This window comes from Pholcus phalangioides, unplaced genomic scaffold (assembly GCF_987345545.1).
Source record: "Pholcus phalangioides strain wild (caught in Gottingen) unplaced genomic scaffold, Ppha-v1.0 ptg000028l_1, whole genome shotgun sequence".
NCBI lineage: Eukaryota > Metazoa > Arthropoda > Arachnida > Araneae > Pholcidae > Pholcus > Pholcus phalangioides.
Genome location: NW_028301618.1, coordinates 454,702 through 473,873, shown reverse-complemented (window position 1 = coordinate 473,873; position 19,172 = coordinate 454,702). Strand labels below are relative to the sequence as shown.

The following is a 19,172-nucleotide window of genomic DNA, read 5'->3' as shown; positions in this document are numbered from 1 at the left end:
GATTCCAAAACTATACAATAAGTACTGATCAGAATGACTTGAAAATTTGCATGGATACTCCTGAAGCAATGGAAGTTTCTTTTGCAAAAGGAAAAAAAGTGCAAGTAGTGCAAAATGTGCAAGTAGATGATGCTGTACTTGGCCAGCAGTATAATATTTTGTGCAACCACATCATTTCAGCACTTCCACAGCATCAGTGTGTGGATAGAACTTCTATCAAGATGCACATTGCAATACCAACAAAGCAGCTGCTGAAGACCCATTTTGACAGGATGCACCTTAACCCTTGCAACTTCTGGCTGTGGGGGTACCTCAAAATGTTATAAACAGTAGTCAGATTGCTAACTTTGGTGAATTGCAATCTCCAGCACATTCCCTGTATGTTAGAAGTTCTTCAGGAATATTAATGGGGGGGGGGGGGGCGTTTGGTTTATTGAAGCTGAATTGCAAGCACATCCACATCATGACCATGGCATACTCTGATTCTGTTGTTGAACAACAATTTTTGTGCTTTCAACCTCAGGTTGGACAACATATTTGACATTTTTTTGAGTAAGTCATAGTTATTTGTTCAATTACTGCATTTTTTTTTTGTGATGTTTCCGTGAATTATGGAGTTGTGCAATGCTATAATTAAGGTATCATTTTGCCATGACTGGCTATCGTTTCCATTCTGCGAGCAAATTTCCCACATGTTGGATGATGTCATTAATTTTACATTTTTAAGCATTTTTTCCCCTTTATCAAATAAAATTGAATTTTTTCAGGAATATTCATGCCGATTTTCAAGTCATTCTGACAATTGTTCTTTTTTTACAGTGTTTTGAAATCAGAACCTTAGAATGAAATCACTCTGTATATCGTAAATCATTGCTAATTAATCTGCATTATTTATGCTTCATTAAATACATTATATTCACCTAATTTTTATTACTTTTTGCAAAATGGCTTCATAATTAAGTATACTGAAAGTAACTGGAGAAAAACCTTTATATATTATATCATTAATAATAACATTAAAAGAATTTTCAAACACACAGTAATCCATTGAGTTAAGCAAAAAATAATTAAATTGCAAAAGTTGGTTTTTGTTAAAATGTAAGAAATATTTTTTGATTAATTAGTATGGGAATAGTGTTAATTACATTAATAACCATTTTATTTCAGTTAATTATTAGAAGTTTGAATGATTTTTCAGAAATTTCATTGTTTTTAATGTTAATACTATTTAAAACAAAAAAACCTGGTTTAAACCAAAAAAACCCGGTTTTGTGGTTTTTTTACCAACCCTGGGGGGGTGAGCACCCCCATAGATCCGCGCCTGGCCTGAGTTGGTCTGTGGTGAGGTAGTCCTTGAATCTGGAGGAAATCAGGTAACCAGATTTTATTGAGTTAAATAAGGGAAATTAAGATAATAAATGTGTGTGGGGAGGGGGGGGGGGAAAGAACTGAATATTGTCAAATTGTCATCAGTAGAAGTTGCCAAATGTCGATTGAATCTCTAGTTGTTACTTCAGACCAGTTTCTGTCTACGGGAATTTTCTGCGGGTCCACAAGAAATTTTGCTCAGTCTATGTAGCCGCAACAATTTCATGTTTAAAAATAAAATAGGCCTTAAATTTTTGCTTTTATTTATTTACTTTTTTTTGCCGTCGGTCAGTTCGCAAATAGTTCTTCATTATTATTATTTTTATTTTTTGCAGTCTGTGAAATTGTATAACTATTTTCATTTAAGATACTCTCCGTAGTTCAATAATCTGAACGTTAATTTGGGAAATTTTTCCTTGTCCTATATCAAAGTAAGTCACTGATATAAGTTTTAAAAAAAAATTAAATTTCTCTCGTTTTCAGATGTCTTCAAAACTGAAGCGGAAGGTCACTGTTGAAAATACAAAAGAAAATCCAGATCAACCACGCAGACCAAGCGTGTTTGAGAGACTCGGCCCTGGTGCCCTTTCATCACCTCAACCGCAAGATGTAGGTATCTCCGTATGCTTAATTTTCTGTTTATTTTTTGAGAAGTTCAATGAATTTTTTTTTCTCTCTTAAATTTAACCCGTTAACGTACTGGATTATGGCAATACAGTTGAAGTGCGACGATGTAGTGCGATCTCAAAAAGTTACAGTTTATAAAAAAAATTACAAATTGTAATTTACATTACCACATTTTCTGACCATGTTTTTTTGTTGATCGACAAAGCTTTTTCCAGCCCTTTCAACTTGTTTGCTGTTGCAGTAGCATCTGACCATCCCTGCGTATCCTCACTGCATCGGTTGCTCTTGCAGTTGCGCAACCTGAGAACCACTCCTGCGTATCTTCACTGCAATTTCATGAAATCAATGGAATGTCAATATTTAATCAATATCCAACACACTGGTGTGAAAAAATTATGGACGAGATGGTTTTTTCCAATGTAATGTCAGGCTAAAGTGTTCCAAATTGACACAAGTAATACCATAAGAAGATGTAAGAGTATGGGAAAAGTAAACAAAACATTAAAAATAAAATAAAAAAACAAAAATAAATAAAAATAAAAAGGAACTTCATTGAACAATTAGCGTCAAACACAATTGGGCAAAAGACGGAAACGTCCATGTCGCAAGCGACTGGCAAGAAAAATCCAGCCTTTTCTAGGGGATATGATCACCCCTGACTGTTATGCAGGATTTACATTGTCTGCCCATTCTGAGTACAAGGTTGTCAATGAGCTGTTGAGGCATTGCTGCTCATTCCTGTTAGCTCCAGAATCGTTGCCTGCGTTTGGTGACGTGCTGCCAGGCGTCTCTCTGGAGTGTCCCATACATGTTCAATTGAATTTAGATCCAGGAACCTTGCTGGCTAATTGATGCATTTAATATCTTCAGTCTCCAATAGCTCTGTAACAACCACTGTATGATTAGATGTAGCGTGTCGCCCATGAAGAGCACCTCTAAAAAGATGCATGTGAGGAAGGAGAACCTCGGTACAATAATGGGCACCAGTGACTGAGTTGTCTTTGAAGATGTATCAAGCATGATACCTCTCCAAATGAGAACTCTGCCATCTCCAAACCAGTTCTTTTCGATGATGTTAGAGGGGTTATTGCGTGTTCTCCCACTCTCTCCAGATGTGTATGCATCCAGAATCACTATTCAGACTGAATCTGCTTTCATCTGTAAAGAGAACTCAACCTCAATTTTTCAGCTTTGCCCTTAATTTTTGCACACCAGTCATGGGCGGAGATGGGGGGGGAGAAGGTGAAATCGACTGATCTAATGTATATATGTATAGATGAATCAACATCATCATCATCTTGCCCCCCCTAGCAATAATGACCGTGCCCCCCCCCCCCCAGACTTCCAAGTCTATCTCCGCCTATGACACCAGTGTACATCAATCAATGCACTTTAATTGAATGAATGAGGGGCAGCTCAATGCAAAATCCCCTATCCATGGTGGGTAGATATCTAAATGCCTGTTTTTGATGCTTCCCCCGTCACCCTCCCAAATTTATCCCAACAATTCCTAACAGAAAAAAAGGCTTTCTTTTTTTCAATTTTTTTTTCATTTCTTTTACCTCTGGTTTAGCGCCTCTTCTTAGGAGCGGGGAAAATTTTTTTTCCCCCTTCACCTCAGATTTGGCTCCCCATCGTACAGCAGACAGAAATGATTTCCCATAATTTTTTTTTCTTTTTTACTATATTCGACATCCGTCCTAGAGCAGACAGAAATCATTTTCTCTAATTTAATTTTTTATTTTTTGGCCGATAGAACTTATTTATATGTAGAAAGACATCGCTCTTCCCTGTTAATGCAACAGATTCAGAAAACTGGCCGAATGAAGAGGCGTTGGTGTTTCAGAGGAAAGAAAATTCATCTCTGCCCACACTGGTACTTGAACCCTGATCTCTCATTTGCCAAACGACTGCTCCGCCAACTAAGCTATGAGAAGACAGAATTCTCTCCCCCCCCCCTCGGAGCATATGTATATGCTGTATGGCTTCATGCAATAGATGGTGGAAACATTCTGCTAATAGCTTCCAAATTACATCCGTGCCACCAGATGGCTGAATGTTTACATACGCTCCGGGGGGGGGGGGGAGAATTCTGTCTTCTCATAAAGCTTAGTTGGTGGAGCACTCGTCGAGCAAACGAGAGACCAGGGTTCGAGTCCCATGCAGGTAGCAATGAATTTTCCTTCCCCCCAAAAAACTATCTCTTCAGTCAGCCAGTTTTCTAAATCTGTTGTAGAACTCATTTATCTTTTTGTCTTGGATTTGGTGCAGCCTCAGAGCGGCCCTACCCTGCAGAAGAGATGAGAGTGTGTGTGTGTGCAAGAAAAAAAATCGGGGTATTTTTTTAATACTGCATTAGAAATATTGGTCACGCACATTTTTGCTTGGTTCAATTTTGCCTCACTAGTTGTGATAACAGGTGGTTCGACTAGTTGTCGAGTGGTGTTTATTGGACAAAGATTGGCTATGTACGTTCTGCTTTTGTTCATAAGAAATATAGTCGGCCATGGTTGTCAGTTCTGTATGGACTGAAATTCTGGTTGCTCTATCTATTGCGGTATTTTTAACATGAATGCGTCTTTTAAATCCATATGATTTTTGAGCGTCATGAAAATTTGTCAGAATTTTGATTCCAAATAACTTCAGGACAGCACATCGGAAGACAATGCTCAATATCTCGTTGGCAGTGTTGAGAGTTTGACATCAGTAGGACATCATTGAGCTACTTGTTGGGGGATTCTGAAAAATTGGAGTATGCTAATGCTATACTAATTAGCATATTCACATTAAAAACTTGCAGGCATGTTTCCACACACCCTGCTCTATTTTTTTAAAATGTCCTTTACTGATTTGAATAGCATTTGTAACTTGTTGCCATTTGTAGCAAACTGTTCTCATTTCAATTCTAAGCAGTAAATGACATTTATGCTAGATTTTTTTTTTTTTCATTATGATAAAATTTTTTGTATCGTTTTTGTTTCCAGAGGCACAGCAGGATAGATCACAACGAGAAATGTCGTAATTGGCTCCGAAGTGGCAACTGTACCTATGGAAGTACTTGCCGTTTCACCCATGAAGTTTATTCTAGCAGCGGTTCCAAGCGTTCTTCTCAAAAAGCAGAAAAGTAGGATATTTAGTGTTTCATGAATTTTTTGATCCTAGCATGGTTTTATTAATTGATTTGAAAATTTAACAGCACTTTTTCTAAAGACAATTGCAAAAACAATAATTCTCTAACAATACAATAGTAACTATTGTATTACGTTTGATATTAAATTTTTTTCCCCCTTCACCTCAGATTTGGCTCCCCATTGTACAGCAGACAGAAATGATTTTCCATAATTTTTTTTTCTTTTTTACTATATTCGACATCCGTCCTAGAGCAGACAGAAATCATTTTCTCTAATTTAATTTTTTATTTTTTGGCCGATAGAACTTATTTATATGTAGAAAGACATCATCATAACAATACAATAGTAACTATTGTATTACGATAGTAACTATTATTAAAGAAACTCTACAATATGTTTAACAGTATGGATGAGATAACTTGAACGTTGTTTGTTCATTTATTAAATCATGTGTGATTCCCCCCCCCCCCCTAAATTTTACAGAGATGTTTCCGAAAAGGACTTGCGTCATAAAGTCCGAAAACAGAAAGATGAGCCTAAAGAATCTAGAACTGGTTCTCTATCTCCTCAGGTAAATGTACAGAGTTTTTAAAAAAAGGTATTGCAGACTTTCCTAGTCACCATACATAGTGGTCATAAAATGATTTTGTCGATATTTGAGCCCGTAGTAGTTGCAAAAATCAACAAATATGAATTAAATTTGAGATATGCATAGGTGTTTCAAAGCATGCACTTGAGAATGAAGAGGAAAACAAGACTCTATAACGGTCACCGTTATGATCATAGTATAAAAATTCAAACAACAACACTCACTTTTAGGCATTGCTAAGTTGTCTTTGCCGCCATGAGAAACCATGAATGGTGGTGGAAAGGTACCTGTAGCACCATAAATGTCGGTGCAGGGCACAGATGAGGAAAGATCTCGGATCTCACCAACAGGGTTAGTGTGCTTACCCCTCGGTAGAGAACTTCCTATGGCAGTAATGTTATCTGCATTGGTTGTTTCCACATGCTTTTTTTGTTTGCATCTAGTGCCGGCATTTATGGTGCTACGGGTACCGTTTCAATGCCATTTGTTGTTTTTTACTGCATCGATGACATTGCAATGCATAAAAGTAAATGTTGCCATTTGAATTTTTCAAAGTTTTCAGAAAAATTTGATTGACAGTCATCCCTTATTAAGTGAAACATCCTCTCTTTTGGGAGTGACCAGTCCTTAAGTGGGTCTCATCAAGTGACTATCATGAGTTAAAGCTCGCTCATTATAAGTGGGTCCGACTGTATTTGATCTTGTACCAAATTTAGATCTGTGTAAAATATTTCTCTAATTCTCAATCTTCAAAGTTGGCAGCTAGGGTATTTTTTTCCAGATACACCAGATTCTCTTTCGATTTTGCACACCAGTGCAGTAGTAGCATGTATGTTGAATAATAAAAGTCCACCTTAATGAATCAACTATTCGGTCCCTTAAAGTTTGTTGCAGCAAGGTTTGAGATTGCGATTAGTGTAATTTCTAATTTATTGCTCGTCATATTTTAATTTTTTTTTATATTTCCTTATATATTATTTGCTTAGCGGAAAGGAAAAGCAAGAAGCTCCAGCAGGAGCCGCAAAGGTGAGCATGAAGGTAAGATAAAGTCTACTGTTGTTGTTACTCGGCCTCGTTCTCCTGCTCCGCTGGAGGCTGGCGAAGAGAAAAAGAAAAAACCTGACGGAAGTTGGGAAGAGGATTCCGATGGTAATTTTAATTTTTAGAAGAAAATAATAACTACTGTAAAAGTCTGATGTATAACAAGTATGGCTCATAAGGGTATTGCTATTACAAGTGATTACTAAAGCGTTAACGATAAAGATGCAAAATTGTGAGAGTTTATAATGAGTTGCAAAATTAAGAAGCTCACACTATAAATACCGACAAAAATCTCAAAAAGAACGGTTTCTCTCTCTCTCTCTAAATAAATCAAACAAAGGATCGATTACTACTACATCATCATGCTTCTGTTCCTCACAGACGTTATCCCCCCCCCCTATTCTTGGACTTTCCCAATGTAAATACAGGACATGTGATAACTTCATTTGGTTTCATTCCGCTTTTTTCCCTTCCAGTGAAGAACACGCCATGGTCATGTTTCATTGCCAGTTTAAAGTTGTTTCTGAATGACTGGACAGTGCATACTAAAAAAACCCATTGGAATTAGCGAAAAGATATTTATGAGTCCATAATGTCATGGCATTTAAATTGTTCAATCGGTTGGCTAAATTGTTTTGAAAGTAAAAAATTTTTAGCAAAAAAGTCTTGGAATATTTACTGCTGAGAACCATTCGCTAATATCAGAACGATATGATTGAAAAATGATGATTATAATGCGGTTAAATCAGGAAATGTTCTATAATTTATGTAATTTATTGTTTTCCTAACAGAGCAAAAAATTACAAATTCGAAATTCATTTCGAACGACAATTTTTTTTGCTATTGTGAGCTTTTATGACAGACTTTTACTGTAATTAGATTTAGCATGATCACAAACAATCTCGATCAGTTCGAGAAGAATTCTGAATAATTTTCGCCCAAGTATGATGGTAGTGAGAGCAAGAAAGAAATAGCTATGCAAAATTTAGCCAAATTATCGTTCAGGAAGTATCAGTTGAAGTATTTGAAATCTCTCTTGTGAATGTGTTTTCCAATTCAATTTCTGTAATTGTTTCTAGACTGGCCAATGGATGCAGCGCAGCTTGATTATAAGGAAGAGCTAACCTTGGAGAGGAAGCGGCAGCAGCTCCAGAGGGAATTGGAGCTGGAGCTGCAAAAGGAGAGATTGTTGAACAACGAAAATGTCACTATAACTAAAACTGTAAGTTTCTATGGAAAAACTACGGACATTCTAAAAAAATTTTAATTTTCAATTTGTTGTATAAAAAAAAACCAATAAAATAAGTCTATTTTTCCTTATTTTTAAAAATATTTAATTGGTAGGTTTCCTTCAGCGAAAGCAGTAGCACCACCAGTAGTAGTGATAGCGGCAGTGTATCAAGCAGTTCGGATTCCTCCAGCAGCAGCAGTGATGATGACAGCGACGACGAAAGCAGCTCGTCCTCGTCATCCACATCTTCCAGCGCTTCTCGAACTTCAAAGAAGAGGTACAAGAAGTCTTCAAGCAAGAAGGAGTCCTCGTCGCTCGCTAAAAGGAGTGACACTTCCAGCCGCAAGAAACCCCTCGATGACTATGACAAGATCAAGAGTAGCCGAAATGCGAAAGCTGCTGCCGCCGCTGCATCTTCGAGCAGAAACAGGTATGTAAGCGAGTTCACTCTTGGCAAAGATGATATGATTCTTTAAATCATTGTGTTTCTCAGTTTATCGTGAACATTTCTGTATGCTGGAGATAAAGGACATGCCGTCCATTCTGTCCATTTTCATCAATATTGGGATAAGACTATTAATTAGCAGTATTTATATTTTGTGGTTCCCAACTTTAAAAAGCGAGCCGATCTCCCCATTCAAAAGTCTCGCCACAGAGAGCAACAGGCCTACAACGATACAATTATTCAATCATTAAACTTCACTCATAGTTGGAAAATTTGATGGCAGCAGTACTCATAACAAGCATTACACAGAAACAAACTTCATTAGATTCACAACGTACATGCACATTCAAACATGCATCAATTTGTTAAAAGTTCTGCAGAGGAATATGGACGAGGGGTGCGTACAGCTAAGTAGTAGTAGTACTTACGTTATACTACACATACACAGTAGGTACAGTACACTTACATAGCTGCCAAGTCTCCCGAATTTTTCAGGAATCTCCCGAATTTTAGCTTCATCCCCCGACCTCCCGAAATGTTCTTAAATCTCCCGAATTTTTACAAAAATTGTAAAAATCCCTAATTGTCCCTAAAAATTTCCTACTTTGTTGGAAAAAATCCCTAATTGTCCCTAAGAATTTTCTTGGGAGGGAAAAGTCTTTTTCTTTTGTTCTTTTTCCCTTTTGAAATGACGTCACGTGTAGTAAGTGGAGAATAGTGGGAATTTCTTCTTTTTATGAAAGTTTTGCAATGTGAACCCTCCAATGGCAACAAGAAAAGTTATTTGTCTTATCATGCAGGGAAATAGCTTAGCAGCCAATAGTCCTGGATAATAATTGAACGTTATAGTGACGCGCATATGGGCGAACCATCCTCTTTGTTGTTGAAGTCACGTACATGCGGTAACGAAACATGGATACTTATAAGCCGAAAAAGTATTTAATTAATTTTAAAGATACTTATTCCGATTAATTTCCTTTCATCAACCGTTCCAGAAAAGGGACAACTTTTGCTTTTTGTACAGTTTGTGTTACAGATATCAACATCGGTCATGGTGGAAAGAATGACATCATCGTCCATGTGAAATCAAAACAACATCAAGCAAGTGCCAAGAAAAGTCAGTGTTCTTTAAAAATTGACTCTTTTTTTCCCTTCATCTTCCGATGATTTTGGGGTCATTTGCGCAGAATGTTTGTTCACATCATTTTTGATTGAACACAATTTGCCGGTCAGCTGTGCCAATCACGTAGGACCATTACTGAAGAAAATGTTTTCGGATTCCGAAACTGCAAAAAAGTATGGATGTGCTCGCACAAAAGCAACAGCTATAATTCGCGTGATTTCTGAAGAAGAACAATCTTCATTAATTGCGGTTTTACGCCAGAAACCGTTTGCTATTGCTACCGATGGTAGTAACAAGGATGACGAACTATATCCCGTTGTTGTAACGCATTTCGATGATAAAACTTTGCAAATTCAAAGTGATTTATTGTGTGCTCCTGTTTTGAATGGGGATGCAACAAGGAGAAACATTGGCAATCTTGTTGTTGACAGTTTGGTGTCCAGGGGGAATTCCAATAAAAAATTGTATTGCCCTTGGTTGTGACAATGCAAATGTGATGATTGGGCATCGCAAAGGTGTTGCGTCAGTTTTAACTGATCATCACAGTGAAATTTTTGTAATGGGCTGTGTGAGCCATCTCACTGATCTGGCTGCTGGGCGAGGAATGGCCTCTTTGCCCGTAAATGTAGATGAAATTTTAGTTGATGTTTATTACTATTTAAAACGGAGTGCAAAGAGAGTGAGCAAATTTGAGTAGTTCCAGGAACTTCATGGAACAGAAATGAGAAAAATCCTCAAACATGTCGAAACCAGGTGGTTATCCATGGGTCGATGTTTGAATAGATTGATTGAACAGTGGGACCCACTTTTGAGTTTTTTTACTGAAGATATTTCAAATACTTGCAGGAAAAGAACAACAGACACAAACTTAGATTCTTATAGAATTCCAAAAGTTCGAAAATTATCAGAAACAACCGAGATCACAAATACAGGTTTGAATTTCAATAAAATTCCTGAAGTTTCCAAAACAGCCTCGAGTAAAAATTTCAAGGGGAAGGAGCGAACAGGTATAAAATCAAAACACAATGAACAAAAAATTGATACACCCAGAAATCAAAAAGAGCGTGTTTTTGAATTTCTTTTATCAGATCTGAATAAGGCATTCTGTTTATTCTTGAAAAATATCATACCTGTATTGGAAAGGTTTTGCTCTATTTCACAATCACAGTATCCTTTGATACATGTTTTGCGACAAATGATTATAGATCTTTTTAAGGAGCTGCTCTCAAAATTTGTGAAAGCAAATGTTGTAAAGGAAAATAAATCTCCACTGCTTGTGGATTACCGTAATCCTGAAAATCAAAAAAAAAGATCTTGAGATTGTCATTGGCAGTCTAACTTCAAACTTAGTTTCGTCTTTGCCAGATAGAGATACAGCATTTTTCTTTTTGAATGTAAGAAAATATTTTGTTTCTATTTTGGATTACATTCATCACACTTTCCCTCTTAATTCAGACGTTTTGGTCAATGCTGAAGTATAAATCCAGCAACTATTTCATATTCTGACTTTTCAAAGGTCAAGTATTTTGTTGAAAAGTTTCCTGTCATTTCATTTAAGAAAGAAGATGAAACTATGGAAAAGGTCTTGGATAATTTAGAGTCACAGTTCTGTGAATTGCAGATGGAAGATTTGGCTGACTTGTTAAATAACGAAAAACGAGTTGATGTTCAATGGACACGGATTGGTAACATCACAAATGTAATCGGGGAAAAAAAAAATATGAAAGACTATCCAAAGTGATGCTATCCATACTTGTAATTCCTCATTCCAATGCTGAATGTGAGAGAATTTTCAGTCAGGTTAGAAAAATAAAAACTGACTTTAGATCATCTCTTTCTGATGAGAACCTGGAAAGTTTACTTGTAGTTAAACAATTGTCAGAAAACTAAGTGCTTCCAAAAAGATTTCACTAATGAATTTCTGAAGAAAGCTGTCTGCTACACATGCACAACTTCACTTTTAAGTCAAACCTTTGCATTGTATTTTTATTTTCCTGTAAATTTTTTCGATCCAAGTATTTTTTATAAAAAATTTTCTTGTTAAAAGTCCTTTGACTTTTTTTTTAAAAAAAGAAAGCATTCCCACTTTTGAGTAATAAATTTACATTAAAGTACTTTTTCTGAAGAGGCTGTATTCAGTTTAACCACATGTTTTAAAATAAATTTTTGATATTCTTTCTGTAAATGCTGCTTTAGATCACCATTGAAATTTTGGCATCCAATTTCATTTGTTTTTTATGTAGGGATTTTGTTCCCAAGGGTTTAACTTACATGTGGGGAAAATCCCTATTTTATTTGACTTCAATTTTTGAGTAGGGATTTTATTCCCTACAGTTTAACTTTTATAGGTGGAAAATCCCTATCTTATTTGAAAAATCCCTATTGTATTTATTTAGGGGGGGGTTTTAGTAGAAAATACGGGTTCGCGAGAAAATCTCCCTAATTTTCATTTTCAAAAGTTGGCAGCTATGCACTTAGGTACTATTATGATAAAAAACAGAAATTTTTCATTTAAAAAATCGAGAGTTCCAAAGAAAGACGTACTAAAAAAAATCTTTAAACAGCGCTTGGTGTAAAATTTCCCTTTTGTCACATGGTGCCCTTTACTTCCGGCATACAGATATAAATGGTATATAATTCTGTATGTTTTAATATTCTTTGATTCAGCAAAATATGTCTGTATTTATTTGCCATTTGTTTTCATGTTCCAAAATAAACACTAAACACCATCAAAAAATTTCATCAGTTTTTCGAATGTTATATCAGTTTTGAATTTGTTCTTGCTAATTATTTTATTATTAAACAAACAAAAAAATCTGTGGCTGTTATAGGTTGTTATCACCTGTCAGCCCCGAAACATCAAAGAGAAAGAGTAAAGACTATCGAACATCTTTATCACCTGCATCGTCTCCTCCAAGGCATCGCACTGCTGTGGATTCAAAAGGAAGTTCTAGAACAGCGCGTAAAGGTCCCCGTACTCCTAGTCCATTGCCAAGTAGGAAGGATAAACCATGGTGAGCAACCATTGCTTGATTGCAGTTTGTTTCTTTCATGATTTGCTGAGAAAGTAATTATTTTAGTTCTTCTTTATGACTTATTGTATTCGATTTCAATAATGAAATCATTCAGAAGCACATTAAGTATGTCTGACATTTTCATGAATGAAATCTTTGCTCAATATTTCAAAAAATACTTGTTAACCTTGAAGAATGTTTTTTTTTCTTGATATTCAGGGGTCAGAGATCTTCGACAGACAGCAGAGCAGGAGATAGCAAAAGAAGCAAGGGCAGCAAGAGACACAAAAAGAAGAAAGACTCTGGCCGAAATGATGTATGTATATGGAATGATTAATTTGTGAATTGAAATGATACTCTGTTACACTTTATCACCAATTTTAATATACTGTATATAGATAAATAACACTGACCTGGTGTCACAATGTTAGTTTCATAGGACTCGACCGTTGTTCACTAAATGTGTAATACAGTGCATGCTGTGTGATCATATCAGGACTGTGATTTTGATAACAATAACCAATTGATAACTATATCTAGAAAAAATGATATAAGTAAATTAGTGAATATGCCATGTGTTTTGTTAAAAAACCAGACAGCAAAGAAAATTCAACTGCCTTTTAATTTTCTTTCTCGTATTCATTTTCGCATCAGCCAGTTGTTGAAACCTTCATATTGGAGAGTAACACACATCTTCAGATAAGCCAGCATCTGGTGGCAGTGGCAGTAATTTTGATAATTGGCCTAAGTTAGGTCTGACTGTCCATGTACGGTTCCATTAAGTACACTCGAAGTTTTGTGCCTTTGTAGCATGCTCATGCTCCAAGTGAGAGGACGTGAGTGGATTCCCCACAAAGGCAGTTGAATTTTCTTTCCTGAATTCATCTTCCTTTCAGCCAGTTGTTGAAACCTTCGTATTAGCCAAGTATATACAGAAAAATAGTGTTTGCAGGTTACTAGATGTGCTCATGTCGTCTATGGCGGAAAGGTGTAATTTTCTTAGTTACTCGTTATTCCTTGTTTTTTGTGCAGTCTTATCTATTTCACAGTTTTCATGGTGATTAGCCATTATTGTATGGTGCTTTAAAGCTTGGTAAGAAAACTATATCGTCCATTCATTTTAATACATCAAGTAGGAGCCCATTGCATCGTTTATTAAGCTGTTAAACACAGAAATTGTGTTTAACAAAAACTAAATTTGTGGTCATGTGAATAGTTTATTTTGAATATTGTCTATTTTGAAAATTTTGCCCTCAATTGTTTTGCTTTCTCAAACTAGAATCGCAAGTACGGGGACAACATACCTGTGCCTCCACGACTCAGCAGTCCTAATCGCACTGCTATACAAAGTTCTTCTGGGAAGAAGTCCTTGGGTAAAGATGACAAGTTGAGACACAAGCACAAAGACCGTTCACCATTGCTTGCTCCTAAATATGTATCAGCTTCAAGTTCCCCTGGGAATCGTCATCTCTTGGAATCAGACAGGCATCATTCCAGAAAGCGTAGTAAGTCGAACCAGAGAGGGAAAAAATCTGATGACAACTTACCCCATTCGTATAAGCTGGATCACAGGGACCGCAGTTCTAAGTACTCGAAGTTATCTCCAACAAAGGATGGGAGGCAGTTATCTCTGTCTCCTCATCGTGACAAGCATGATTCGGATAGCTTCTCCCGGCGGGTATATTCAGTGTCTGGTGATAAGGTGGATAAAAGGAAAGGATCTCCGTCACCGGCACGTTATGACAGCAAAGATCATCGTAAGAAAGATTCATCTGGTCGCAAAGATACGAGAGAGACTTCTCCCAGAAGTCATGACAGCCGTCGCGATAGTCGTTATCAGGACAGTGATGCTCATCATGGCTACAGCAAGAAGGGTGAACCTAAAGTAAAACGATTGTTATCACCTGACACCAAAAAAAGTCGAGGTGATGACAAAAAAGATCATGGACATAAGGATAGGGGAATGGATCATGACCCCTGGATGTCTGACCAGGTAAAATCTTCAGATATCTTGTACATATATCAAGTATATATAGACACAAATGTTGGGGATTACACACATCTTAATTGTATTTATTAGTTATGCCGAAAATTCCAAGTTCATCAAGGAAAATTTGTATCTATAAGGTTCATTTTCTGCCTGTTCGTGAGTCTTTATGGCTCTTAAATCTATTACTAAATCATAGATGCACTTTGCAAACATTCCTCTGGGGTAGGGAGGGCCAGATGTCCCTAGTTTTTGCTGAAAAGTGTGCTGTCCCAAAAAGTGCTTTCGGAGCACCCATTTGTCCCAGTTTCAAATTTGCATAATCAAAGATCAATTGGAATCAAATTATTTTTTCAACATCTCCTTGGCAGAACTGTTTTATTGTGAATTTTGAACTGCATTTGGAATCTAAAAGGTTGTGTGAGACTAACACAGACGAAAGTTTAGACAGAATAGGTATCGTGCACTTCGTTGTGATACTTAGTAGCCAACTTGGTGCCCAAATGTAAGGTTGCCCTTACTAGACGGGGGAGGGGGGGGGGCAAGTCCATGGGGTTGAGTTCTGCCACAGGACAAATGGTTTCCGATAATTAGTTATAATTAGTTATATTATTTAGAATGTTCATAAAATTTTTTAAATTGCTTCACTATGCAATTTTTTTCCCAGCTAATATTTTCTGTGACAGCGAGTTTGGGAGGTAGTTCACAAGCATCTGACGATTTATGGAAAATTCTCCAACAACAATTCCCAGCCATGTAATTCACTGCTAAAAAAATTCCCAAACGGGAAAATTCACAGGCAGCAGTTCGACGCGAGCCAGTAGATGAGTGAGGAATGGCAGAATGAGGGAGTCCGTAAATGATATAATAGTGAGTGAGTGAGTGAAAGAGGGGTTAGTGTTGGTGAGTGATCGACCTGAAGATAGAGTAAGTGACCTAGTGAGTGAATAGGCAACCTAGCGAGTGAGTGCCATTGTGAGGAACCAGTTGTAGACTGAGTGATCTGGTGAATGAGTGACCTGGCGATTGAGTAAGTGACAGTGAGTGAGTATCATGGTGAGTGAGCCAGTGGTAGACTGAGTGATCTGGTGAGTGAGCGTGTGACAGAGTGAGATACCTAGTGAGTTAGTGATAGAGTGAGATACCTAGTGAGTTAGTGATAGAATGAGTGACCTAGTGAGTTAGTAATAGAATGAGTGACCTAGTCAGGGAGTAACAGAGTGAGCAACCTAGTTTGTGAGCAAACGAATGAGCTCATTCATTCTCTTGCTCAATCGTTCATTAATTCAGTTGCTCACTTAGTCATTCACTCATGTCGAACTGTTATTGGTGACTTTTCATTCTGTAAATTGTTGGTCAGTGAATTTTCCTAACAGTGAATTGTTGTTGGTGAATTTTTTGGACATGGCACCTGACACCCCCTTTCCCCATACAACATAGGGAGATACAGAGGAAGAGGGGGGGGGGTGACCTGTTCTGTGGAAAATTTGTAGTATTAGCATAGGTGGTAGGGTGGAGATGGGCATTTGCCTCCCCCCCCCCCTCCTTTTCCTTCCCCGTTCAAGGAGCCTGTATCCACTTATGCCCTACAGACAGCTCTGCCAAAACTTGAAAACTTTTGTTTCACAATACACTATAGGGTCATCGGATTGGTCTCAACAATATAAATACCCCTTACCTAGTATTTTTAAGCCCTTCCAATGTTTTTAATGACTTTATTCCCATGCAGGTAATTGCAATAATATTTCAAGTTTGCAATTCAATACTGAACTGAACAAACTGTATGAGGTCAACACCTCCTACAGATCAGATTTTATTTTTCAGGGTCTTGACAGAGCTCAGGCTTTATTGTCAGTGGGAAATTTAAGTTATTGCCAGGGGTCCATTTCTCATTAGTTTAGGCCCTGGGCAAATATGAATTTTTGGAATATTTTTTAATATGAATCCCCTTATATACAGTAAAACCTTGATATATACAATGAAACTCAATATAACAATAAATCCCTGTACAAGGATATTTTTTCAAATCTTGTTTGGAATTGCCTCTAATGATTAATTTAATCTCCCTTTAAAGACTGATTTTTGAACCATACTGCAGGCCCCCGTCAGAATTTCGTTCGAAAGGGAACACTACTTGTATTTGGGGGGACGGGGACCAAAGTGATATAACAATAGACTTGACCATCTTTTCCCCTCTTTTCAATCATTTTCTAACATTTTGAGGGCTCTCCCAGACCCTCAAGTCCCCCTCCCCTCTCGTTACGGCCTTGCTATACTAGGACATGTATCCCGTTAGCATTGAAAGAATTAAACTCCTCTGAATACAATAAGATCCTTTACAATGATAAATCTCTTCTATAACGATATATTTTTAGGAGGTTCTGAAATCACTACAACAATAAAAAAAAGAAAATTTGTTGATTCCCAGCCCCCCCCCCCCCCCCCCCATGTTCGAGTCTTACCAAAAGAGATTTCAATACCTTTTTCATATTCAACTGAAAATATCTTTCAATATATTTGTAAACACGTCACATATTTTAGTTCTTTCGAGAATATCTAATAATATCTTATTTGGTCAGGGCTGTAACTAGGATTTTCACCACCTGGGGCAAACATGATGTTACTGCCCCGCAACTTTAAAATTTGATCATTTATTTGGCAACCTCTGACCATCGAAAGTATTGATGAAGTTTTGGGTGTCACTATTTTTCTTGTGGTACACAAAAGTGTATTGCGATGAACCTCTTTACAGGGGCAATACACACATACACAACACATCTAACTGAATTATGTTTGTCAACCAACAAATTAAAAATTATTGTGTCAAATAAATATTTAATAATGTATTTCTTGTATTAAAAAAGTTGATTTATATAGAAGTTGCCAACAGCAGCATAAATTTGATGGCACATGATGATAATGGACATAACAATAATCCATCTACAACAATATTTTTTCTTGATCTGCAGAATATCATTATATTGCGGTTTCACTGTATAATGTACTTTGAGGCAAAGGTGTATGCAGGAGCGGGGCATGTGGCCCATGCCTAAAATATGAAAGGTTGTCAAATTTTGAGCCTTACGTGTGTGTAAATGAATAAATTTGATGTGATTTGACAATTCGTGAGCCCTGAGCACAAGTTCTGTTTGCCCATGTAAGAAACATGCCTTGGTCATTGCATGCGATCAATCACTAATGTACCCTGAGAAAGATTTGTCGAGATGTTCCTGGTTTTTTTTTCTTGAGAAATTTATGTTATGGCCTGGTTTTTATCAGTGAATTCTAAGATTTGCTCCCGGTTTCTCAGTTGTATAATCTGGTCACCCTACTATTTTTCTAATTGAATTTCTAATTGATTTGTGCAAAGCGTATCCATGTATGTATGACCCTGACGAAAGAAAATCCTAGTCTTCCCTTCCTCCTTCCAAACTCGCTGTGCCCCTTCAAAGGTTGATCCTGCAACGCCTCCTGAGTGTGAGATATCTGTCTGTTCTCTGGGGAGAGATTTTTTTTTTTTACTTTTTTTGAATGTGAAACTGACAAAGTTGTCTGAAAATTAAAAATGGAAGTAGGAGCTGAAACACACACATCTCTCATCAATTATATACAATTTATTAATTTCTAGTGAAGCAGTTTATTTAGACTTTCACCTATTTCATAACTTAAAGTATATATATATTTGTCTACCAGAAGAAAAGTTCAAGCTCCAGGAGCCACTTGGACGAGCCATTATCATCTTCATCTTCGTTGATGTCATCCAGAAATGACAGACCTAGAGATAGGAAGAAAGGCAAAGACAGAGACCCGCCTCTCCTCAGGGATGATAAAGATAGAGACAGGCAGAGACTCTCATCGCCACCGCCTCCTCCTCCACCTCCAATCAGGTAGGATGATCTTTTTTTCAGTAAAGAGAACCTTAATTATTTGTAGGTAATGCTTCTGACGTGGGCCCCGTTCACATGGGAAATAGAAAAAGGGGGTTTAAAACCCGTTTCAAGAAATTTAACCAATGGTTGCTCCCCATTTCTTTCCTTACAAAGGAAAAAAGTCGTCAAGGGGGTGCTGGAACTCCCAATGTTACCGCAATATTTGCACATGGAAACAGGGCTTTGGATAATGTATGGTATGTGGTATTCTGTTAACAGACGATCCGACAGAAATGTGAAATTTAAATGTTTATGCCGATCACAGGCAAGTTTATTTGGAAACAGATAAAAATCAAACTTTGGTATCTGATAATAAATGTAAGAATTGTGAAAAATATTTTAAAACCACCAGTTTTGCAACTCACTCTCTAATGCACCACACTATTCTGATGAGTGATATATGTTGCCACTCAGTTTTTGTCGGGTCACATGCCTTGGTTGATAGAAGCTCTATAAATCAAGGCTCTGCTGTGTAGTCTTGCTTATTATAAATAATGTTTCAAGAACTGGTTTAATATTAATAACAGATTATTTATTACGTTAAAAGTGGAGATATATAAACTATGTACTGGAGTGAAAATGCCCAAACCTCTTACTCGCTGGAGACACAAAAACGTTGAGTTTACAAAAGTGGCATTGCCACTACATGAACAGCAAATAACCCCTCCTGGTTTTAGCTTTTTAAAT

At 37.0% G+C, this 19,172-nt stretch overlaps 1 protein-coding gene across 10 annotated transcripts in view; it reads left to right on the top strand.

Annotated features, from left to right (window-relative positions):
- The window catches only part of LOC149067687 (uncharacterized), a 49,245-nt gene that overhangs the window by 1,977 nt on the left and 28,096 nt on the right, over nucleotides 1-19,172 (top strand). For 8 of the 10 annotated variants that reach the window (XM_089252266.1, XM_089252261.1, XM_089252263.1 and 5 more), the window contains exons 2-11: nucleotides 1,852-1,977; nucleotides 4,980-5,119; nucleotides 5,610-5,697; nucleotides 6,702-6,864; nucleotides 7,836-7,978; nucleotides 8,101-8,417; nucleotides 12,387-12,569; nucleotides 12,789-12,885; nucleotides 13,849-14,562; nucleotides 18,250-18,443. In XM_089252266.1, coding sequence (XP_089108392.1) covers nucleotides 1,852-1,977; nucleotides 4,980-5,119; nucleotides 5,610-5,697; nucleotides 6,702-6,864; nucleotides 7,836-7,978; nucleotides 8,101-8,417; nucleotides 12,387-12,569; nucleotides 12,789-12,885; nucleotides 13,849-14,562; nucleotides 18,250-18,443 — 2,165 coding nt within the window. The remainder of the gene's footprint in view (nucleotides 1-1,851; nucleotides 1,978-4,979; nucleotides 5,120-5,609; nucleotides 5,698-6,701; nucleotides 6,865-7,835; nucleotides 7,979-8,100; nucleotides 8,418-12,386; nucleotides 12,570-12,788; nucleotides 12,886-13,848; nucleotides 14,563-18,249; nucleotides 18,444-19,172) is intronic. The other 2 variants (XM_089252267.1, XM_089252262.1) reach the window with 1 other exon arrangement.